At 37.2% G+C, this 25289-nt stretch overlaps 1 protein-coding gene across 2 annotated transcripts; it reads left to right on the top strand.

The window, feature by feature from the left end:
* The first annotated feature begins 31 nt into the window (after window positions 1–31).
* Window positions 32–23757, top strand: MARCHF5 (membrane associated ring-CH-type finger 5). Of its 2 annotated transcripts, none has more exons than XM_041415854.1 (6): window positions 32–330; window positions 12110–12312; window positions 16280–16380; window positions 19611–19794; window positions 20223–20389; window positions 21553–23757. In XM_041415854.1, exons 1-6 carry the CDS (start codon window positions 287–289, stop codon window positions 21667–21669), a joined length of 816 nt encoding a protein of 271 aa, XP_041271788.1. In that variant the 5' UTR covers window positions 32–286; the 3' UTR covers window positions 21670–23757. The 2 variants fall into 2 exon arrangements, with proteins under 2 accessions (XP_041271788.1, XP_041271787.1); XM_041415853.1 differs by having other exon boundaries at window positions 34–330; window positions 16250–16380.
* Window positions 23758–25289: the final 1532 nt, after the last annotated feature.

The following is a 25289-nucleotide window of genomic DNA, read 5'->3' as shown; positions in this document are numbered from 1 at the left end:
TGCCCTTGGCGCAGGCGCGGTGCGGGGCCGGGCGGCGGTGCGGTGACGGCGGCGCGGTTGCGCTCAGCGCTCGCCGCGTCTCCCCGCGGCCGCCCGGGCGCTCCGTCCTGCTCCGACCACCGGCCCCGCGCCGCGTCCCGCCTGCCGAAGGAGGAGCCGCCCCGGCCGTCCCGCGGAAGGGCGGATTTGCCGCTTTCCCGTTCGCTCCCCTTTCTCCGCCGCCGCACGCGTGACGCCTTTGTCAGGCTCCAGGCCCTCGGCTGGGCCCGCTCCTCCGCCCGGGGCCATGGCCGAGCAGACGGGCTTGGCGCTGCCGCAGACCATGGACAGGTACGCGGAGGGAATGTTCGGGCTGGGCCTGTGAGCCCCCTGCGGCGGGTTTGGGGCCGGTGTCGCGGGTCCGGTTTCGGTTTTTGCCTTCTAAAAGCCTTGGTGGCCTGACAGAAGTTGTGCGAGCGCTGTCGTAAAGCAGCGCAGGGTACCGCGGGCAGCTGAGGGGCGAGGAGGGATCGCTCCCGCAGCCCTCGGCCGCAGGGGCTGGGACGGGCTCTGGGGGCTGCGGGAGCCTGTCCCTGGGTCTGGCAGAGCCTCTGGGTAGGGAACGCACTGACGTGCACGTAAAGCGAGGCACCAAAAGATGATCTAAGCTTCGCCGGCCTCGTGTGTTTTGTTGATGGTTTTATGATCTGAAGAAAGCCTGCAATTGCTTTCTGGAGCGTTCTTTAAAATTACAGCCTTAGAAGTATTGTGACTTAAGCATCTTTCCTCATCTATAATTACTAACTTGTAAGTTCTATTTACTGTATTTGTTTTCTCTGTATGCTTTTATTTGGATATGTAGCACTATCACCCTGTTTCACTGAGCACTTCAGATTCCTTAAGTGTAATTTCGACTCATCCAGGAAGACCTTGCAACCTATTTCTACAAACAATAAACTACGTTCACCACCTGTTTTTGTAGGAGTTGTAATAGCCTGGTATCTCAGAAGGTGGGGGTCCAGGAGCAGTCAACAGAAGCTTCTGTTGATGAACCCATCAAGTTTTCATCTTAAGCAATCAAAAAGAACACTGTCGGTTTTGTCCTTTCCAGGTCGCCTCTAAGGAAAGAGTATTCAATGAAATACAGGCTGTCATCAGGCAGATGATGGAAATACAAACTATGAGAGGCAGGGGTAGAATTTGTGCAGCCTGGAAGGTGGGAATGAGAAGTTCCAGTTTGATACACCAAGAGGATAAAAGTGATTTGGGGAGGGAAAGTTTGTGTTCTAGAAAAACTAAAAAAGTAAGAGATGGCAAAGGGATGATTTATGTTATAAGAGTATTGCTGAATCAACTCCTCTTAAACTAAAAAAGAAAAAGCCAATAAAACAAAAAACTTTCATCTACATCCTTAATTTTGTAGTCCAATAATATATATTTAGAGTTCTAGGAAACCATAATACTCTGAGTGGCTGCCCTGATGCCCATGACTATTGTATCACACTCTGAAGTCCTAGTTCACCCTGTTGGGAAATGGCTGTGAGGTTGTGTTTATCATCTTTGTTGTGACCAACTGTTAAATTAACTTAGTTACCTGGTTGCCAAACCAGTTTACTATTCTTCAGTTGTTACCTGTAATAGAGATGTGGGTTTTGATGTACCTTTAATATTCTTGTACCCTTTCAAGTTTGTGAAATTATAATTTGTGTCTCTGGCTCTTTTTAAAGACTTTTTCTAGTATACTTGGAATAGCTTGATGTGTGTCCAAAACAATTGGACAGCGTGTCTGATTTCCTTAATATCAAGGACAGCAGGGAAAGAATTTGAAGTACCTAAGTATCATAAAAGAAGGTGTGAAGGGAGGCTGGAGCTTTCATATAAGCATTCCTTGGGCTTATTACAGGAAACTGTAGAAACAGGAGTGTCACAAGAGATTAATGTAGTAGTAAGAAGGAACCAAGTATTTAGGATTTTAATTTAATTCAGATTGTCGCACAAGATCAATAGAAGGATTTTGGACTAACCAAGACCTCAGAATTCAGTCGGTGTAAATAATTTTTCTGCTTTATATTGGGTTTATGAAGCAGGATTACATTTGAATAAAGAGGTTTTTGTGCATGTGATGGTTCTGAAGGTTGTACATAACTGTGATGTTGTTTGTAGTGGTGATCAAGATAAACCTTCAGTATTTCGTCTTAAGGGGCATACACCATGGTTAAATTATCTGTGGGGATTCTGAGGAATGAAAATACTTCTTCTATCCTGTTGTCTTTTTTGCTCATGACAGGTATTTGTTTTCCCCAGTGAGAAAAAAGATACTCAAAATCTTGAGAGTAAATGCAAATGACTAAAGCTTAACACAAAGTGCATACTTTAAGTAAAATACAGATCTTTTAGTGAAGGGTGCAGAAAACAGTTTTCCAGTGAAGATGACTTTCATTTGGATCTAATAGTTAAGGAGGGGGAAAAGAAGGGTTTTCTTCTGTTCCCAGTACCTAGATCACCACTGAGAGTGGTGCCATGCTGTTGCATCAGGAATTAGGTGTTGCAGTAGATCTGAGTGCATGCACTGCTTTGTATACAAGGGTCAGAGCTCTCAGAGCAAGTTCTTAAATTCTCTGCTTGTGAGAAGGAACAGCTGGATTCTCCTCTTGACTCTTAGATTCTATACGTGTATGATTACAGGTTTATTTCCTTAATAAAGTTGGATATCTCCAGTGCAAGGACTGATTTGGTAGCATCACCACATTGTTGCCTGGGATTCATCTTTCTGTGATGTATTTTGTGCTCCATCCTTTATTTGCCTGCATAATTTCAGTCAAGGAAGCAATCCGTGGATTTGTAACAAAGAAGGTAAATAGTTGTTAAGATGTAAGGAGTCATTTGCTCAAAATTTCTACCAAAGGATTTTATACTTACCTGAAGGATTGACTGTAGCATAAATAAAAGAAGCATGACTGTGAAGTGACACTACATTGTGGATTGTCTCATCTGCAGCATATAGGAAACTAATCCATAGGATTAGCATCATCTTTTCTAGCCTGAAAATTTGAATTTCCATCCCTCTTGTAATTTTTTTCCTTTCTTTCTTGTTCAGATAACAGTTCCAGATAATAATTCTTGAAATACTGTCCTTTTCTACAAGGAGAAATCTTTTCAATCTATGATGAAACTCCATATTTCTGGACTAATGCATACACTTTTGAGGCAGGTATTAGTAATCTGGCTGAATGGTGAGATTTTATTATTATTTCATTATTTTTAATGGCTTTGTTCATATTAGTTTAATGCATAAATTACAGAATTATAGTAATCATCATTAAAACTTGAAATTATGTGGCAATGTTTTTTTTATGTGCTGCTAATGTAAGCTGTAATGCTAAAATATACTCATATTTTTAAGCTTTATTCTCTTGATTCCAGTTGAATTACATGTGGATTGCTCTTCCAATTGGTTATGCCAAGGCTTCAGAATGCTGGGGTTCTGTTGTTCAAAGCATATCCTGTGGTAGTGATTTGAGGTATTTCATCTACTGTCTAAATTAAAGACAACTGCTCCCTTCTTTCCATGTATGTGCCACAGTGGTCAGAACATGGTCACCATTGCTTTCTGTTACTTCAGTCTTTGGAGGTGGTAGTCAACATTTGATGGATAATCTGTTGAAGGCTTGTACAGGTACATGCTGAAGAATCAACATAGTAATTTTAGCATGGCTTAGTTTTTGAATTAGCATTCTTACTTTACTGACTGGGTGGTAGTTGCTCAGTTGTGGTCAATATCCTTGATAAAAACTAGAGCAAGATGATGTGACTTTAAGTCTCTACCCTTGTCATTCCCTATTGAAAGGAGACAAGAGCTGAAATTGCAGGTAGACTTCAAAAGCAATTAAACAATAAATTGTAGTTTGCTTAAGAAATTATTCTTACTGTCAAGAGTGGAGTACTGTTGCAATTAAATTTTCTCTTTTCCGGATCATTGATTTATTGGGAAAATGCTAGCAATTGTAGTTCAAAAATTGCAAAATAGTGTTGGATTTTCTATTTCAGTTTTTGAACTGTCATCTGATTCCATAGTAATTTCCCCCCCCCCCCAAGGAAAAAAAAAAAGTATGGTATTGTACATGACTTTCATTTTTTTTTTTTTTTTTTTTCCCCAAGGGAAAAAAAAATATGGTATTGTACATGACTTTCTGTTTCTCTTTCCATTCCAGCCACCATTTGTGGTGGTGTTTGTGTAGAGATCAGTCATTTCTTCCTTCTTTGAAAGTGCAGGCACTGTTTCAGTTTTAGTTGCGCAATTAACTGTTGTTACTTTAATAAGTTAATACACGGTTTTGGATTAAGACCCTACTGCTGCAACCTCAAGAGTGTAATTAGTGCAGTGTGGTCCTTGATTGAAGATGTTTATTCTGAACATCTCAGACTTGTACTGTATGTTGTGCTCTGATTTCTCTCGCTGACTGAAGTTGACACGCAAGTAACTCTTTGTAGGAGTGGAGTTCAACCAGATTAGATATGCAGGGTAATAAGCAACATAAAACACAGTACAGGATTTATGTATTATCTTTATTTTTCACAGAATGCTGTCTCTGCAGTTACTCAGTCTGTTTGTTTTACTGATTAAGCATGTCTCTCTTCCTTGTCCTACCTCAAGTAATTATTTTCTTTCTTCACAACAGAGTTAAACTCTTTTGAGAGAGGTCTTCCTAACTTCTGGTTGAAGTCTGTCAGTATCTAGAAGTACCTGGCTTTCTTTTCTTTCCTGAGAGTAGGTTATTCATGCTTAGAAGGAAAGGGTGTGTAAGAGTAGAGAATGGACTGTGCTGAGTTAATCTCTGCCGAGGAAACAAGGGGTTTGGTTTTCCCTGTCCTTAGCCCAACTCTTTAGAAGTTGATGTTGATACAGGATGGAAAAAGCAAAGTCCCACATATCTTGGAGGGTTTCAAGAAAGAAAGTTTGAAACAATAATAGCTTTATAATAGATTGGCTTTCTCATTACGGCTTCATCCCAGGTACATCCCTTAGTATTTTGCTTCACTTTATCGTGAAGGTTGTATGTAGATTGACTTCTTCCTGTGTCTTACCAGTAAAGATGATTAGTGGAGACTTAATGCAGACCTGTACATTGCCTTTTGCCCATGTGAAATATACAGGTGTCAGCATGTTGTTTATAAACTATCTTAACCTTTTGACTGTTGTCTAATGTATGTTATTTTTCTATCTCTGCTTTCTGCTTTGATATGCTTAGGAACAAATGTACGTGTTTTAGTCACTGCTTAACAATTAACTTCTACCTGCAGACAACAGGTAATTATTCTTCCTATTTAAGTGTGAAAAAACTTGGTCTATGCTGTATGTAGGTCGCTCCTGATATTTGTAGCATCTGTCATCTGCTCTGTACCACAAATACCAGTATTGGTATTTTTCTGATGCAACTCCTTTTGCCTTTCCCCCAGTGCAAAACAGCATTGTTGGTTATAGAAACTACATATTTTTGTCTTCATTTGGAGTCTGGTCATCTTAGAGGTAATTAATAAGTAATTAAGATGTTTGAAGTCACATTCAAGGAGATAACTTTAAATAGCTTCTAATACGTAATTTCCTAATTGCTTCACATATCTCCTCTGTTTGTGATTATTGACAGATTTGTCAAACAAGGCATGAGAAGATGTTTTCCCTATTTCATACAGTATGCTATCTGCATTATTAAAAAAATCCATTAAATTTTTAAAGCATTAACTTAATGCTATTCGAATTCTTCACTGTTTGCTATGTATGTACTTAACTATGTGTCAACTTTCTGTTCAAATCATGTTCTTCAAAGCTTGTTTCCATTTTGGAAGCAAATTGTTTTGTATGTGTATATGTGGTTCTTTGTTTAGGTTTCATTTGCTCAGTTTTTCTTTTTCCACTTAGTTTTAGTCACTTGTTTTTCTTCCTGGGATGGTAAGAATCAGTGTTACCCACCCCCAGTTGTAGTCCAAGTTGCAAATATTCGTTAGTAAGAGTTCAGTTAGCAAAATGTATAATGCTTTATTACTAAAGTGCTTATTGTACGAGTAGTAGTTTTTCCTGATTTATCCTTTGTACATGTCTAGAAGGGCCCTGTTCTCCCTCCCTCACTTAGGAAATAAAGTAAATGTTTCTAACATCAAAATTCATTGCATATTTAAAGCCTGATAGCAAGGCCACCAAGCTTTAGTGATTTCTGAGCTTTTCCTTTTGCAAAAGTAAGAGTATGGTAATACTAAAGCCTTTAAGATAACTGAATTTTGAAGACTTTGTAAAAGGAACATGTCTGCATAACTGGTTGCAAACGTTTAATTTATCCAGAAAGCTAATTTTTTTACTGACAGTCTAGATTTTGGCAAACTACAGACCAAAACCCAACAAGATAACTAGATCTGAGGAAGGATTCCTTATTCTAAGCTGGCTAGAAGCAAAGACCATAAAAAAATAAGGCCAAATTTAAGTACAGCAGGTGATGGCTGGCAGTCAAAGGTTTGATTTTATCCACAAGCTAGAAAGCAGCCAGCAAGATTCAGTGAACTGTCATTTACTCGTATCTTTGCCTTTATATAGTGCAGTGTGCTCAATGTAAAATATTTCCCCTTGATTTAAGCTGTAATTAAGAATAGAATAAAGCTTGAATCGAACTTCTATAATCAGTAGATCTTTCTAGTGCACTTTCTAGTTAATTATTCTGTGGGGTTTTAATGTGGTTGTTTACTGAGTTTGTTATCCACATGCTTTCATGAAAAGCTTTTTAAAATCTAGTTTATACAATGTCATCCTGAGATTAGACAAAGTCAGAACCTATATATGAATACCACTTGCGTGACCGTATGTTCACACCACCATTAGCTTGATTTTCTGTACTTGAGCTGTTTCTATTGAAAGTGTTCCTTTTGTAGTAAAACGTCTTTACTGTTATGTCTAGATTCTTAACAATGTCTCCTTTACTCAGCTTTGTGGGCTATCCTTGATGACTAGGCACAGCAGAATTTGGTATAAGGTCAGATGACTTTCAGGGCTTCCTTTGAGAATTTTAGACTTTGTTTTGAAGTGACAGCATGTTTTCTTAGCTGTGTGATACAGGCTGGCATATGGCTGCTATGCCATGCTGACTTAAAAGCATCCACTGATGTCCCCAGGAAGCATCTAAGACCACTATTTTTGCACAGATGTCTGTTCTTCACTCAGTGTACTTCCCTTTTCCTTTGTGTGTTTTTTCCTTTTAGGATAGTGTAAGGGTGTTTTGAGTTTCATAGCTGGGTTTTGGATTGAAGATTGAAGTATTTTCCACTGTGTTTGAGGGCCAGGAAAATGTTGGGGAAAGAGCAGTGTTCCATCCTGCAAGTGGGTTCATCTCTTCTGGCACTTCATCTCCTCTGTGAAGCATGACATAAGCTAACATTTCTTAGGTTCATGGTATTCCTTTGTAGCCTTTATCAGGGGTTTGTAGTCTAGGCTTGCATTCTCTTGTGACCAGGCAGTGTCCCTCTAGCACAAGATCTTATTGCTGCTGATTCTTCACACTCTGGAAAAGGAAACACTTAGTGGTAGCATTTTCAATGAGGTGTTTCTCTTGCTTTTTGAGAGAACAGTTTGCTGTCCCCCTGTTAAAATTCCAGCCAGCTCCAAAGCAGCCTAATGATACTAGGTAACTCCATTTTTTGTGACATCCTAGTCTTCCAACTTAAACATGATTTTGTAGTACTTAGAGTGTAGCTGGCAAATTTAGTGTAAAGCTTATCACTATTCATCATCAAAGATATTTTATCTGTCGACTGTGTAGACTGTAGTCTGTAGACTATGCATAAAAAGTTGTTATAGAAGCTCACGAAAAATTGCCTCTTCCAAACAGCAGACTTCTGGGTCATCCTTTAGAACACTGCCTTTTTGTGGCTATGATTGGAATGCTTTCAGTCATTTCTTTCAAGGTACCTTTTCACCCCTCACTGACTTGGCATTCTGTGCTGTTGTTGCTATCAGTTATGTTTCAACCTTTTCACTTTCTTCTTTTTGGATGTGAAATTCAATTGCAATAAGCTGCTCAGACATCTTGTGCTTAGCAGGACAAGGATGCTTTACTCTTGCAGCAAGATATTAGCAAATTCCTGCCACTGTAAGGAAAAGAGCTTTATGATGTGAGAGAAATGCAGAAAATTTCTTTTTTTATGAAGGAACTGTAAGGAGAGGGAAAATGTGCTTCTAGCTCATGATTCTAGAGCACGTCATGCATGTTCAAATTTGCATTTCCCACCGTAAGAGTTAGGTCTAAAAGTCAAGTAGAACTTTCTTTTCTGAGACGATTTCTGGTTTTGCTGACCATTCATATTTGTATGCCACTGTACATAAGGGGGGAAATTCCAAGATGTTTCCATTCCCACTTTAGTACTGAATATTTGAAACCAGATCATAAAACAATTGTACTGTCCCAGTCTAGCAAGACATCTTCCATTAAGTGTTGCAGATCCAAGGATATCTGCTGGGCTTTTGGGCTTAGAAATTTTTACAAACCTTTTACTAGTGTGTACAGAGAATCAACATACTGCTTTTAAATTACTTTTTTGTATTGCTTTAGACAGTCACGCCTGCTTGAAAACAAAACTGTTTCATGGTGGATTCAGCTTTCACAAATTGAGTCAGATTTGATTTAAATAACGTGAATTAGATACTGTCATCCCTCCCATCTAAGACTGGTTTTGGAAAAAAGTAACCTTTAGAAGGGGTGTAACTTAATAAAAAGGAGAGCAGTCTAGGTAAGTCTGATCCTGGGGGTCTTAGGGGTGTGTTGGAGCTGTAGCTCCAACCATGTGCCAGAGAGAGCAGGCTCCTTACTGGTAGGAAACTTGTGGTTTGGAGGAACCTGGTTTTAGGCAGGCCGTGGTTTCTTAGCATTTGGAGTATAGGATCTCTAGTCTTCAATACAGCTTTCTCCCCATCTGCTTTGCTCTTAACACAAGCAGTGCCTTGAAGAGAGTTTGTCTTTGCTAGGGAAAAAAAACAGATGCAAAAATTACTTTATTCTTAGAGTCAGAATAGAATTTTTGAGACCAGAGAGCTTCATCTGCTGGGGAGCTGAATCTAAAAGGCATTGGTAACCTTATATTCAGAGCTGCAATAGTGATACTGGTCTGGAGTTTTGTATGTTTTGTTTTGATTTTTTTTTTTTGAGCCAAGGAAGTGTGGAAAAGTCCATTAGTGTTATTGATTTGGCCATGTAGAAAGTCATCAAGGAAAAAGGTTCGAGTTTCTATCAGAAACAATGCTTTGTTCCACCTTTTCAGCCCTTTCTGTGTCAGGTTATCTGAGTAGCAGCCTGATTCAGTGGTAAGAATCAAGGTCATATTTTATTCAGTACAAGAAAATGGAAAATCTGGCAAGAGCCTAGGTACCTGTTTTGAAATGGTTTTATTTAGTCCTTTCTGCTACAGCTGCTGTCAATGGAAAGAGATAAAGCTGATGACAGTATACAGGGAATTTACTATTCATTATTCATGACTTGCTGAAGGTTTAAGTCTGTGAAGGATTTTGTTATTCATTTCATAGGTCGTTCAGGTTTTCAAGCATGATTGGCTGGCAAGAAGCAATTAAAGAAAAGATGCAGATTTTTCTTGACTTACTAACCTTGACAGAGAACTTGAGAATAGAATTTAATCTATTACCATTATCATGGGCAAATTCAGTTAAAATTGCAGTGTAGCAAGATTATGTTCATGCTTAAATCTGTTATTATTTGAATAAACTCTAGACTTGCATTTTGTGATGGTATCCTTAGACCTAACTAGCTCTGTTGTGAAGCCTTTAATTTATAAATAAAAATCTGAATTACAAATTTAGAGCAGTTGTAGACTTAAATAGGCTGTGGAATGAGTGAGTAAATGTTTACCTGGAATGCAGAAAAAAACTTCTGAAGAGGAACAATTATTAGTAGTGTTGTATGGTATTATTTGTTCTTAAAGTAAATTTGGGGATTCTTAATGTAAATAAAAATCAGTGAACAATGTAAGAGCTTGTATTCCATAAGAACTTGATATTGAGTGCAATGAACCAAAATATCAGCCATGCTTTGTAATCCTTCTAGATCTTAGTTGTGGTCTCAGCATTTTCATCTAGATCCTTACTAACTTGTGGCTTGTCTGTCTTTCCTTCTCCTTAGGAAGGTTAGGTGTCCTTTCATTTGGGACTGCAGTAGGTGCACATTGGGAGCACCAAGGCAAAAAGAAGGGTGGTGATACAGGAGTGAATAGCATGACAGTTTTGATACAAACAGGTGTGGGGAAGGACAGAAAAAAGCCAAGTCAGACTTCGATTTTACCTTCCCATTAAGATGAATGGAAGAAACTACAGTTCTGATTCCAGATATCAGTCATCAACTGAAAGCTCTAGTTTTAAACCAGCACGGTTTAAATTTACATCTGTACCTACTGTAATGTGTTCTGTACTACAACTGGACATGTGGACATTGCAGGTTCATTTTATGGACTGTTCAGTATTGAATTGCTTTCTCCCCTGGTCTTCCCTGGAATCTGAATCTCAGATTGTGTTCTCTTTTACAAGTATGCCAATTGTATGTATGCCTTTTACAATGTGCTCAATTGTATTCCCTTTTTACAAGTAATAAATTGCTCCACGTTGCCTTCTGCTCTGACACACTTGCAACTTTCTCAACATACTTCTACTACTGTAGAGGTAAAAAGATTTAGTGTTTTAAAGAATGTCTTGCAAGTACCTTATAGGCACAGTCATTTCTATTAAAAAAACATTGCTATTCTTCTGTAAAGGAACACTTTCAATTTACAAACAGAATACTACCCAAAATATTGAGGTCTTAAAAGCAAAGCTGTTAGACAACAATATTTTTCATTTCTTGAAGTTGGAGCCTGACAGAATTAAATTTCCCATTGCAGATTCCCCCTTCATTTTCCTCAAAGAGGAGTTAAACAAAAGCAAAAGTGAGAGAAAAAGCTTTGTGAACCACTGTAACATCCTAGCATAGACTCCACAATCATTCTCAAATAATAAAGTTTTGTTTATGAATGTCAGAACATTTCTCAGTTACTTCTTCCTCAGTTGCTGTCTGTTACTGATTACACATAAGAAACCTTTTAGTGTTTTGTCTTAATGATATTACCCAAGTTGTTAAGAGAACAAAACTTCATCATCAAAATTGTGATGTTAAACTTCAGTCACAGTGTCTAATTAGATTTGATAGACTCTGGTTTATTATGTAAATTTCAATATCTTCAGTATGGGAATAAGCAAATTGTTTCACAGTAAAAATTACTGGCTGAACATACCTGATATTTTCCTAGTTTAGATCCATATTTTGCTTTCTCTTACAAGTTGGCCAAAGGTCTGGCCTGATCATCAGACCAGATGTCTGGGAGTTCCTGGTTCTATGCTCACTTCAGAGAAGGTTGTATAGACTGTCAGTCTTGTGTTTTCTCCTTACAGTATTAATATATTTGAATTTTCATATCCACATAGTTGTCCAAAGCAGAAATTTCCTCCTCTAGAGGTCCAGTAGTATTCTTGAAATACCTTGTAACTTAATTTGTGTTATACAAAGTCAGCTTGTTTGAACTAAACACTTCATCGTTTCAAAGACAGCAAATGAATTTGATATAATTGTTTAGAGTTTTTTATGATATATTTTATCATTTGTGTTGTTTTATCATTTAAGTAGATTGGACTTAGTTTCCCAGGTAACAGACTGCATATTGATCTTATATTTTTAAAATTAAAAAAACTTACCAAAATATTGTAGAAGGAGATGATAATGCATTAAAAAATATGGATTTTCCATATGTTGAATTATTCAAAGGTTGGACTATAGTCTCAATGCTTTTTAATCATAAATTATCTAAAAGTTTAATTAATAATTCAGAATTTATAAAGCAGTTGTTTAGCTATCTGAAAAATTATGTTTATTATGTTGATTTTATAGCAAAACTGTGGTACAAAATACTTACGCTTCTAGTGATTTAAGAGTGAGGTAATATCCATCATCTCCTCTAGATGCACATTTTCTTAAGCTGTATGCTTTCACATGTGAATGTTTATTTTAAGCACGTAAAAGTAGCAGAAAATACCTTTTTTTTTTCCTTCCTGTGATTACAGAAGCTGCTGGGTTTGTTTTGCTACCGATGAGGACGATCGGACAGCAGAGTGGGTGAGGCCCTGCAGGTGCAGGGGCTCCACCAAATGGGTGCATCAGACTTGTCTGCAGCGCTGGGTGGATGAAAAGCAAAGAGGAAACAGTACTGCTAGAGTTGCTTGTCCTCAGTGCAATGCAGAATATTTAATAGTATTTCCAAAGCTAGGTAAGAAATGGATAATTTAAATTGTTGCTTATTTATTTGTTCTTGCTTTCTTATTGTTTTTCCTTTCTTGTGCACGGAGCACCACTTCTGTTGGAAACTTGTCTATTCCCTTTTCCAGACAGAAAGAAATAACTTTATATTCTGCTTGCATCCTGTTTGGTGGCTTAGTTAAATACCTTCTAAAAATTTTGGATGTATTCCACTTAGGTATATAGATAAATCTTGTGATCGACCTGTAATTATTTCCTGGCTAATGGGATTATTTTTCTTGTTGAGCAGAAGGTGACTTCTTTCAGCAGTTGCCACACAGCACATAAACACATCTTTTTTTTGACTCAGCTTGCAGAGACACTTATCAGAGGAAATTCAGAGCAGAATTTCCTAAGCAGCACGTGGTATTAATGGAAAAACACAGTTTCACTTTGGTCAGGAGGTGTTTCTGAGGCAATATTGCCCTGTAATCAAGAGGCAGAATATTTATGATTGCTGGGTACTGCTCTAGCTCTGTTTGTCAGAGTGAAAAAAAAGGTTGGACATGGTCTTCCAGAATGTCTTACTCGAGTAGCCAAATAGGATAATGCACAGTGTGTTGCATGTATTTAAATTAGCAGTGCTTGCTGTTATTTCAGCCCTCGTTTGCCCATGTGGTCTATGGGATATATTAAGCAAATCAAGAAAATGAAATGTTGCCATGGAAACTTAAATTTTGTTTAAAAGTAAAACTGCTTGTTAGAGAAATGGTGATGTAGCAATTGAGTGCAGGCATTTAGAGGATTTTAAAGAAGACATTTTTTTAAGTATCTTATTTCTGCAATGAAAGAGCTGAAAATAACTCACTGCCAGTTCTTTGGGATAGGACCTCTTTCTTATTTAGCTTAAGGGCTGACAAAATTAAGGTGCCAAGGGAATTTTGAGTGATGACATTTACTTCCATGATAGAACACTGAGTAATGGGAAAGAAAATATACACAACAATATTGTATTGTTGATATAAAGAAAGACATAAACCAGTATGAAACTTACATATAGCAGCCACAATTCAGCTTTGCTGAATAGGTAACTCTCCATCATAAAGAAGGCATCAAACAATAACATTTAAAGCATTGGCTTTGGGAAGAAAACTGTGTTTCCATCTGGACACAGAATGCACCACAAAACTTGACACTGTTTGAAATTCCTGTTTGTGTCTTGACTGATGAAATTGTAATGTGAGATGCGCTTGCATTTTATTTTGACAATGGCGAAAAGGGGTAGTAACCATAATTTGGACAGGATACATTAACATAACAGGCATTTTAATTTGTTCCTGCAATTCGTGGCATACTGTATTTGAAAGCTTAGATTCCAGCATTCCTGGATTCTGAAGCTGGCCTAAAATTCTTGCATGAGGTTGTTCAGCTCTTGCATGCAGGTATGTGAGACTCCCTTCATGTATTTTGGTATATTTTTCCTCATAATACCATCTTTTTCCATTTTTAAAGATAAGGGCATAAAAATTCAGACTTTTGTAAGAGTACACAAGACATCGATAGTAGAGCAGGGAAATTAATCTGGGTCCATGGAACATGAATCATGACCTTGAAGTGCCTTAAACAAGTGTCCCAGTCTTGCCCTTCTGTAACTCTTTCTAGTACAGAAAGCTGTTCTAGCTTTCTAGCTAAACTGTTTCTAGCTAAACTGTTTCTAGCTAAAGCTGTTCTAGCACAATTCAACTACAAGTCAATCATGGTCACACCAGGCAGAGTAAGGACAGTAAGAATTTTCCAAGAAGCCTTGCTAGTGTCCCCATTTCTTCTGCAGCAGGTGTCTTTTGAAGGCAGTATTAGTCATACCCTTCCTTGAGGCATCACAGTTCAGAAACTTATTTAAGACTTTCCTAACCTGCTGCTTGAAAATTTTTTCTAAAAATTCTGTGAAAGGATACCCCCAACACAAATTTTAATGTATGATTATAGTTTGGAAGTAATAGCAACTTGAGGATACATCATTGAACATAAGTAACAGTGGGTATTTTTTATATATTTACTAGTTTAAAACAACCTCTCATTAAATATCTCAAAATCATAATTCCATTTTAGATTTGATAATTCCTATCACCAGTTCTGGTGATTGGTGGTAATTATGTTTCTGTGAGATGGTCTCTGCTCTTTCAAAAACTTTCACTAAATAGAAAAATATTGTTACCACTTTTAAAGTAACCAAAAAGTATCTCTCAGATAATTACATCAGTTTAATAAAAACAAAACAGTTTGGTAGAAAAAAACTCTTTAAAGCATGATATATTTTTCAAAATTAAAAATATTTTTGTTTCATATTTCCTTCTTTAATTTGGGTATCAGTGATATTTATTTTCTTGTTTCTTCCTCAATACCGCCTTAAAAAGCAAAAACAGTTTTGTCCTCCTTTCTCACTACTTCCTTCCTAAGGCCTAATTAAATGATTGTTTCAATAATTTTTTTCTAGTATTTTCTCAAGATTCAATACCCCATTCTCTAGCCAGGTTTCTCTTAATGGTTAGTATCAGTAGGTGTAATTTGTTAGTACTTGTGTTATAAGGCAACCTTCAGTGTCATTTGAGTCTCCTGTCTTCAAACATGAGCTTTCAAAATGGTACAACCAAACAACTTTTTCAGTGACTCTGGGAAACAGTCAAGATGTGTAAACTACTGTGCATTTTGTACTTGCAGTTATGACCTTGTTGCTACTTCCAGTATACTGATACACAACCCAGCACCTTCTTAAGTGTGTTCTGGAAAGTCAAACACAACTGTTAAGAGTTGAACTGGATGTTCCTGTTGCTTTTTTCCACCAGCTGACTTGAGCTGAGTAGAACTGGGGTTTTTGAAATAATTCACAATAGAGCTGTTCTCTAGAAAAAGAACTAAGTCATGAAATGGGAGTCACAATTTCGTCACTGTGGGTAAACTTTGAGAGACATGGAGGATCAGTTACTTTAGGAATGCCTGTAGGTTGATTTTGAGAATTGTCACTGATTTTGGTAGGAAAAAGTAGGAGGGAGCTCACAGGAACTGTTCATGCATATGAGCTGTGGGAGGACAGTTTGTATGTAGAAATTGTTGACAAATACAAAAGTAATGCGGATTATGGTGATGATGGTTTTCACTTCCATATATACATTTCAGTGTTTTGGCTTTTGCCTCACTCATGCTCTTGCATTCCCTCAAAGAAAAGATGCAGGCATTGCCCTTGTTTACCTCACCAAAGGTAGTCAGGGTATTTATTGTCTTGCCCTGTGTAAGTCTGGAAAGTGCAGTTGTGCATAGACAGAACAATGAACCTATTCATGTGTTGTTGTCAAAAGCACTGAATAACCTGAATAAGAGTATTTTTTTCCTGCAGTGTTTTGAGAGGCAATCCTTTAAACATACTGAATGCAGCCTCTTCCAGTGGAAGGAATCTTTTGTATTAACTGTGAGACTTTTTACTACATAGCATGATAGTTTAGTGACAGAATTTTCAGGTGAAGCTGTTAGAATTTTCAGGTGAAGCTGTCAAAGATAAGGACATGAAGTACATTAAAACAAATAGGTATTTTTTCCTTTCGAAAACTAAAATACCTAATAGATAAAAAAGGCACTAAGCCCAAAGTGGTTTCTACAAAAGAACAATTCTTACTCAACACAAAGGAAGCTGAAAGCTAATCGGTGGGTAAATTAGTGCTTTAAGCAGTGTATCAATCTCCTGGAAAGATTATGTGATAAATGAAATCGTAGGTAGGCAGAAGTTACAAGTTTAGTTTAATAGCTTTTTAATTATGTATTCTCACTTAAGCAGCACGTGTGGTATGTCAGACTTGTACTTTGCCTCGTTTGTTCTTTCTTATTGGTGATAGATGCTGACTTCTCTACAGTGTGCTTTTATGTGTGTGTATCTATATATATATCTCTCTTGAAACCTTACTTTTCCTTTATCATAGGTCCAGTTGTTTACGTTTTGGATCTTGCAGATCGCCTGATCTCAAAGGCATGTCCCTTTGCTGCAGCTGGAATAATGGTGGGCTCTATATACTGGACAGCCGTTACGTACGGAGCGGTGACGGTCATGCAGGTACACACCTCCCTCTTCTCACCAGCTCTGAAAGCAAAAGTCAATTCAGACTCCTCTTTCCTTGGCTTAAAACATGCTTAGCTGCTTTCAGTGTAGTTACCAGTGAATTCAAGATGGTTTTTGCTTTTAACTGGTCATAGTTTATAACTTCAAGTATGCCTGTTCAGGCATGGTTCAGTCTACAGCTAACAAAATCCACTACTGCTCTAGCTGGCTGCCCTGTGTATGCCAGACAGGTGAACCCAATTCTGTTCTCATGGGAAAGGTGCCATTACCACCTAGGTACCACTAAGAGAGATTTAATCTTTTCTTTTATCTGGAGAAAAGCTTTGCTAGTAACATTCAGAGGATTGATATTGAAATATTGTAAATTATTTTCTAGATAATGTAATTTTTTTTAAATTGTATTAAGGGAAACACTTTGCTAGTAACATTCAGAGGATTGATATTGAAACATTGTAAATTATTTTCTGGATAATGTAATTTTTTAAAAATTGTATTAAGGGAATGCTCTGAATGATGCAATTAATTAAGAAATGCAAAACACTGCAAATTAATGTTTTAATTACTTTAGACTTTATGATTAGTTGAAAGGGGAAAAATAGTTTTCCTGCTTCTGTTCTTGTGAACTTGCTATTTAAATAGAAAAGTAATGTTGATAGGTGGTACACTATTAACTAACTATGGAAAGACTTGTTCATGGCAAGTCTAGTTCAACCACAAGACCAGAGTTTTCAGAGATTGTACAATCAGAAGCACTTTCCTTACCCTTTTAGTTGTGGATTCTTACATCAAGTCTATAACCTGTGTTTTGCCTGAAAGCATAAAAGTGTTTCTGATGCTAAATCAGCTGTAGATGAATTAACTTGTATGTTAATAAATACTCCTCTCCACAGTTCTAATTTTAAATATACAACGTGGTTCTTCTCTCATAAGTCATTTGGCTCTAGTTCTTGGGATGTGTGGTACTGCTCTGCAGTTCTGCAGGTCACTCCCTGTCAAGATTGTGTGCTGTTTTGGTTCAGTTTCTATGTGGTCTGTGTGATCTGAAAGCACAAATGGAGCCCAAATGAGTGGTTGCAGTTTCCTTGTAGCAGTGTGGCCAAGGGTTGGGCAGCTGCATAGGTGATGTGTAATGGCTTTCTGTAACACCACCTTCATTCCAGTGGATGAGTCTGTGCTTTACAGAGTGGTGCACTTAAGTATTTTTTCATTGGATGTTTCGTTCTTGTGGCTCCAACAGGAGCATTACAACCATCTGTAACACTACGACAAGACTTTGGAAATGCACCAGTCCTTTTCTTCTTGCTCACTGCTACTCTGAGCTCTTTTTCTGTAGGAAATTGTGACCTTTTTAGCTGCCCTAGAACTCTGCAGCCAGATGGAAAAATAAATGCTTTGTTCTGAAGTTGTTTTGCTTTTGAAGTGAGGATCTGTCTAAACATTAGTTTAGGCAACTGGTCAAATCCCAGATATGAAGAATTAGCTATTTTCATGATTTAATGTTTTGATTGTATGGATGGCATGCTGGGCAAGACAGTAGAGCTTTGCTTGTAGAGGAGATTGAGTGGGTAGTAGAGGGAAACTGTTCCACCCCTTTTGCCACCCCAACCTTGCTAGGTTTAATACAACTTTTCTCCTGATGCATTTCAGACTCCTTTCCTTTAGTCAAAGGGCCAGAGAGAAGCACAGAAGCTATTTTTAGACTTCAGGTGCAGAAAAATAAATACCGAATTGACATGGTGGTAGCTAAGTCAATAACAAGTCAGATGGAGTTACTGAAAGCAGAGAAATACAGTAAAATAAAGCAGAAAGAGACAAGACACTGAGGCATTTTTTGATGGATAATGACTATAAGGAGAAAAAGGATAGTGTCAGACTTCACAGCTTGAGTAGAAGATACTGAAGAAGCTGGAAGACAAATGCTGAATGTTTTTTCAGGAATAATCTTTTGGCAGCAACAATATTGGTTATGCCTATTTTTAGGGGCTGTGGTGTACAACATAACTTCCTGTTCTAGAGGTGTAACATGGAATGCTTTTCAGAGCAAGGCAGAAATGTACAGTTTGAAGGTACTGTGGTACATTACTGTAGCTTCTTCCCTGTGTCCTGCCTATTCCAGAAGTACTGGGTTTGTTATTTTCCTTTTTAAAAATTTTGCTGTTGTTTCATGTTCTTACCTCCTAATTCTAATTTCTGTGCAATTGAATACTTGATAAGTTATTGTACATGTGGGGAAAACAAGAAGTCAGTGAAAACACATCAGAAAATCCAGTGCCTGACAAACATAATTATTATTTTAGTGGTTTTAGTCCTCCGAGATTCTTAGAGAAAAAATAATAAAAGACCCTGTTCTTCCTGGAAGCAATTCAAGGACTGTATTAGCATTTATACTGCTTAAATTGAGACAAATCTAGAGGATATCTACCACTGTGATGTAATTTTTTATCCTCAGTCCTATTAGATTTATTTAAAATTAAAACAGTGTACTTTTTAGAAGACATAAGGCACCATTCTGTTGCTGTTTTAACATGTGCATTTTATAAATGGAAAAGTCTGATTCATTTTCTTATACGTCAGTAGAAAAGTGTAGACACAGCAGTAATAATGATACTTTAAAATCCTTGAACTAACTACATTTGAAAATAAGGTACATGAGAAGATATGCTGCTATTTCCACTACAGTTGAAAATAATCTTCCTGCATTGTCCAGAGAAACAATAGTTAAATACTGTGATCTCTGTTATGTAAGATATTCCTAAAAACCATAAAATTTTGATAAAACATCCTGGGGTACCTACTATCAATTTATTCTTTGAACAGTAGTACCTAATCAGTTTCTGAATGTAGAATTAATTGTTACTAAACTGTGAATTCTTAAATGCATTTTGGAAAGTCTGCTGTGTTATCAGTGTTTTAGATGTTTAGGCTTTTACTTACACAGAAACACATGAAACCTTTCTTGAGGTGGTAGGAAATTCTGTTACAGCTCTCTGCAAGATGAATGATTTGCAAAATAGGGCTGGTAGCTCACCTGCATTATGCTCCGTATGCAACCAAGGATACAAAGAGAAAACAGTAAATGAGGTAAAACAGTGTTCTTTTTTTCTTTAATTTAAAACATGTGGGCAGCTTCAAACAATCTCAGCTTTAAGTTACATTTTTGTTCATTCGTACGTTGTAACATCGTGGCCTTTGGTACGTTTGTCAACTATATGCCTATTTTCTAGGTTGTGGGTCACAAAGAAGGTCTTGATGTGATGGAGAGAGCTGATCCTTTATTCCTTTTGATTGGCCTTCCCACTATCCCAGTCATGCTAATACTGGGCAAGATGATCCGTTGGGAGGACTATGTGCTCAGACTGTGGCGCAAATACTCTAATAAGCTACAAATTTTGAACAGCATATTTCCAGGTAATGTCATTCAATTTAAAAGGAAATGCCAAGATTGAACTTCTGCCTTTAGGAGATGGGGATGAGCAAGTAGTTGTTGCTATTTTTAAGTGGAGGTGATGAACGCTATTCCTCTATTTCATGTTCATTCTGTTTAGATTGTGTTTGTGTAGTATGTCTTGAGAAGGGTGCAGCAGGAGTAGCAGGAACATGGTTTCAGTTCAGGCTTTGGTAACAAAACAAGCTACTAAAATTCATGGGTCTTACTTGAAAGTAAAACTGCAGTCATTTAATAGAAACAGAATATTCACTGAGAAGAGGGACAATTCTCAAAAAGTAGTTGTGCTATAGATTTGTAGTGGAGTGGGGAGTGGGCAGTTATGTACTTTCTGTTCTTTTTTGAGGCAGTGGCTATGTAACCTTTTCTTCCCCCGTTCTTATCCCTTTAGGCATTGGATGTCCTGTTCCTCGTATCCCAGCAGAGGCCAACCCTTTGGCAGATCACGTCTCTGCCACACGTATTCTGTGTGGGGCTCTAGTTTTCCCTACTATTGCCACGATAGTTGGCAAGCTGATGTTCAGCAGTGTTAACTCAAATTTACAAAGGACAATCTTGGTAAGATTCAATACTCTGTTTCATAAATTATTATAATAGAGGAAATATGCAGTTGTGAAGGAGGGAGGCAAAGGAAAAAGGAACATAAATTGATCCGGAATTTTAAGAGCAGCATTTGATTAAAGGAAGGGGTTTTTTTAAGGTTGCCTGTATTAGCAATGGACAAACATCATGCATGTGAAAGACTGTCTTTATGACTGAAACTAATCTCAGTTCATGACAAGGATGAAAGTTTTATCAGGCACTGTAGTAGGCAGGCCTCAGCAGTAATTAAGGCTGACAGTGATGATGAGGAGCCAGCATCTTCTAAGAACAGTCTCTCTAAGGGAAGACTGGGGTTTATATTATAAACCTTTCCATATTAGCTTTTGTTTACTGATTTTGAGAGAAACGCTTTGTTTCTTATTTTAATAAGGAGAGGAAAATTAACTCTTCATAGAATTCAAATGGAGAGGGAATGACAATCTGTTCTTTGTGAATAACCTCTTTGGTTGCAGCCTTTCAAGGACAAGTGTGCTGAGTTTGGTAATATGGAATCCCTGCTCATCTGACTGTCACCACAGCCCTTTTTCAATACCTGCATATTTATGCATCCCTCTCTTTTATGCAGACCAGTGATACTGAAAATGTTCATGCAGACTAAAAGCTTCTCGATGTGTCTCATTTTGAAGACTTGAGATAAACATATTGCAATGCTTTCTAGAGGGAAAAAAGTTTGTTTTACAAAAATAGATTTTATTTTACTCCACTTTTGGCAAGTGCCATTTTTCACAGTCTAGTTATAGAATGATTATCACTACTATTCCTTGTGCCTTGTATTAGTATGCATTCAGAGAAGGGAGGAAAGCAGATACATATCTGCATTTTCTTTGTTCTTGAAATAAGATTTTGATTTTTAAAATTTAGAATATTGGTGAGACTTCCAAGGAAATAAAAGCTTCTGTAGATTCAGTCTGTAATCCCTTTAAGTATTGTTAACCTCTGTAATAGTGCATTGTGACAGAAAACTTTGAGATACTCATTTGGAACTGTATTAATTAGTTTATCTTTAGAAGAAAATACCATATGTTTAGAAAACAGATCTCTGACTGGAAATTTTTAAGAACATTTGCAGTGATATGACACTGAACTGTGCAGCTTTTCAAAATATCTTTTTATTTCAGGGTGGAATTGCTTTTGTTGCTATAAAAGGAGCTTTTAAGGTTTACTTCAAGCAGCAGCAATATTTGCGCCAAGCTCACCGCAAAATTTTAAATTATCCTGAACAAGAAGGAGCATAAGGCTGTAACCTCCAGATGTCACAGAGTCTCACCTAACAGGTTTCCATGTTGTATTGGTTCCATTGTTATTGCACAGTAGTGGAAAATTGTGATAAGTTGCTGCTCCTCTTTTTTTTTTTTTTTTCTTTAAATACAATAAAGCACTATCTTGTGGCAGGGTAAAGCCTTTCAGCAACCACTGAACCTAAGAATGTGATTTGGCTTTCATTATTTTTGGGTATTTCTGTTGGGCAATAGGCTTTTGAATTATTTTCTTTGAGCCAATATACTGAATGGAAAAAAAAAAAAGAATCACCTACAGAACATTTTAAGTGTAGTTAGGTAGGCTATATCCAAATGCCTTTTCTATAGGTGATTTTGTACCCACGCTGTCATTCAGTTTAGCATTTCACACAATGAAGGGAGATTGCTTTAGAAGGGGACTGTGAGTCATTAGCAAGGAGAAATAATTTTCCTTGAGTTTTGCTGGTATCAAACAGGGAGTGTGAAATACCCAAATGATAGAGAAAGCAGAAGATGATCACTCTCTACAGGACTTACATGTCAGTTTCAACCACCTAACTCTTAGGTGTTAAAATTAGCATGGCTTTCAGGTGACTGTTTTATTATTGGTAATTTTCAGTGTCCTCTTGTATCTTCTGCAGTGCCCAGTGTCATTTTCTCATGGCTTTACTGGTTTGTAACTGGTGCTGGACTGCATTTTTTCCTCCAGAGTAAAATAATTACAAGGGGGAAATAAATTTCAGTTGCTTATTTTGTAGCTAAGTATTAGAGCACTTGTTTAGTTTCCATATTCCTTTATGTTGTGTAAATACCCATAGAAAACCTGTGAGAAAGCAGCATTGAACACTAAAGCTCTGACTGACAGAGCAGGGCATCCCCTGAAGCATCCAGACCTGAGTGTGTAGCTCAGCTCTGCTCAGGACTAAGCTCTCCTGCCCTAGTGGAAGTGCTGGCTGCAAGGGGCTGACACTGCATTTTGGCTGCCTGAGCTGAGCATCCTGCCAGCAGGGTACTTGGCTTAACTTGGCTCCATTTTGTAAAGGACTACAGGATACATTTTAAATGTGTAATAAAGTTTATTTATACAGTAAGCTTTACTGTTCCCATATATTTAAAGTAGTCAACTGAGTGAGACACTAGCCCTTCCGTTATTTGATGTATTTCTAAACCTAATTTCAACAGAAATTGACTGTTTTGTGAAGTTAAATTCTGACAAACATAACACGGCCATTGCATATTCATACCAAACCTAATCTGGATTTCGTATTTGATGTTCTTTCTGAACAACAATTTCTTTGTTTTTCTCCGAGTTTTTTCTTGTTCCTATTAGTATGTCAAGTGCATGAAAATAGCTTAAAAATCTTTGAGTGGAATTATTCATAAGTAAATATTTCTTTTCACCAGAAATGAAGTAAATGCAGAATGGACTTCCTATTTGACTGCAATAATGTGTGTTAGGAGAAATTCAAAGTAAGGTACCTTTTCTATAGTATGTTTATCTTAATTACCAAGATGTAATATTTTAAAACTGTACAAAAGTGTATATAAAGGCCAATTAGTATTAAAAACCTATACAGATGTTAAAAATTATACACTCAATCAATATCAAATACCTTTGAGGCTCTTGCTGTAATGGAAGAATTACTATAACCTTGTAAGTCTGCTGATTATATTTGTCTTAGTAGGCTCACTTTTATATAAAACCTAAACTGAGTAGCAACCTCTGAAAGTTGCTACACTCTGTAAGATAGTCTTGAAACAATATAATATGTATTTCTTACAGAATTCCTCGTTTCAAGAAAACAGCCTTTCAGTGGTCTTCACTGTATATATTTCCAAGCAATTTATTACTGTTTTTTAAAGTCTCATGGAGAGAATTGAATGATGCAAATTAGTGGGTTCAAAACTTGTTTCATTGTCTCCTCTGGAAGTTAAAGCTATTGTAAAATACAATTATAAAATACTGTATGGACTGTAAGATGATTTCACATGAGTGGTTAAAGGTCATTACTCTGTAAATCTTGTTTTTAAGTATTGAAAATTATAGTTATGTTGACTTAGGTTGAATAAATATTTTTTACACTCCTTAGTGTACTTTGTCAGTTGAACAAAAAGCCTGTAGCAAAACTTCTGAATGGAAAGTGTTTTGTTTTAATGCATACCTAAATATTTATATAATTAATTTTAAGTTGATGGACTGAAGAAATATCTTTGTGATGAAAAAAGAATTACTTTAAGATTTAAGTCTGACATCAATTTTTTTTTCCTTCTCTCTAGTGATGAATAAATGATATAGGGAATGTGTTTCTTAAACATTTAAAGCAAAAGAACTGTTGCAATATGGGCAACTTCCAGTAACACAGAACTGTGGTTGGAAGTGACTACATATCTTTAGGCTGGCTGATGTGCAGCATTGATTTGGGCAATACATTTATCCCTCTTCATCAAGAAAGATAATACTGGCTGAAGATATTTTTCACTGATAGCCAATTTTTGTTCCATTACTTGCAGGAGAGGGACCATGAAGTGTGGTCTGGCATTTTTCAGTATACTCTTACATGTAACATGGTTTCTCTTAGACTGCCATTACATGGACATAAGGACACAAATTACCTGAACTGTGATTATGTAAATACACAGAAGATGCTTCTCCCCTTCTCTCTTTTCTTGTGCCTTAAACTCCTAGATTAGATGGACCCCTACTTCACTTTTTTTTTTTGTTTGCTTGGGTGGTTCTTTCCTGTAAAAGTTAGAAGTATGTGTACCAAAATTTGCCAAACATTCTTTCTGCTTTACTAAGATAGAGAAATCCAGATAGCCTTTATCAATTAATTTCAAGGCTTACTCAAGAGCTTGAGTGATACAACTCACTCTCCAAAAGAGCAACTCCCAGTACATGTGCACGAAGAAATATTGCTGTGAGTGAAAAGTGTGCTCTGAAAACAGGGATGAACTACCCATTGGACCTTGGCTCCTAGGCCTTCAGAAGGTTTGAAGACCTGTGGCCATTTTTCCATTCTTCCCAGTTAGTAATTCACATGCTCTGGATATTTTATTGCTTTTGCTCCTCTGAATATTGTGAGCATAAAGCAGTTATTTCTGGTGTACTGTACTAAGTTGTTGAGTAGAAAAATTCCATTCCAGAACCACTAAAAGCAAACAGGAGACATGACTTGAAAGTGCCTCAACCAAACAACTCAGCAGCACCTGTCAAAACATATCGTGCAGGCATCTCATTTAATGCTGGATGACTAAGCCATGGAAAAGCAATTGCCTAAGCAGTGGTTCTCCATAGGAAGTACTGTGCTTTTAAAATAAAAAATAAAAGCAATTCCTGGCTTCAGACCACTCTGTGGTAGAGCATGCACAGCTTGATGTTTGGGGTGTTTAGTGTTTTTCAGTTGCTCTTCTGCTCTTACTATAACTCAGTAACACTTGGCTGCAGTTTAATGGGAGCTGATGAAGGAACACACTGCTCTGAGTATTTACTGCATGTTTAAGGACTGTTTTGTCAGCAGTTCTCATTTCTCTGACATGACTCATTACAAGAAGCTACCTCTGAAAGAGCCTCCCCTTCCTAATTTTCTAGACACTTCTCATGCACAGAAGATAGAATA

This window comes from Onychostruthus taczanowskii, unplaced genomic scaffold (genome assembly GCF_017590055.1).
Source record: "Onychostruthus taczanowskii isolate IOZ18803 unplaced genomic scaffold, ASM1759005v1 scaffold5, whole genome shotgun sequence".
NCBI lineage: Eukaryota > Metazoa > Chordata > Aves > Passeriformes > Passeridae > Onychostruthus > Onychostruthus taczanowskii.
This window is presented reverse-complemented; position numbering and strand designations above follow the sequence as displayed.

Bases quoted from the DNA above. Each gene is read 5' to 3' on its own strand.
- MARCHF5 (XM_041415853.1), top strand. From the start codon at position 287: ATGGCCGAGCAGACGGGCTTGGCGCTGCCGCAGACCATGGACAG. The intron at 12,313-16,249 runs GTAAGAAATGGA...CCTTTATCATAG, and splicing joins AATAGTATTTCCAAAGCTAG to GTCCAGTTGTTTACGTTTTG. The intron at 16,381-19,610 runs GTACACACCTCC...CCTATTTTCTAG, and splicing joins GAGCGGTGACGGTCATGCAG to GTTGTGGGTCACAAAGAAGG.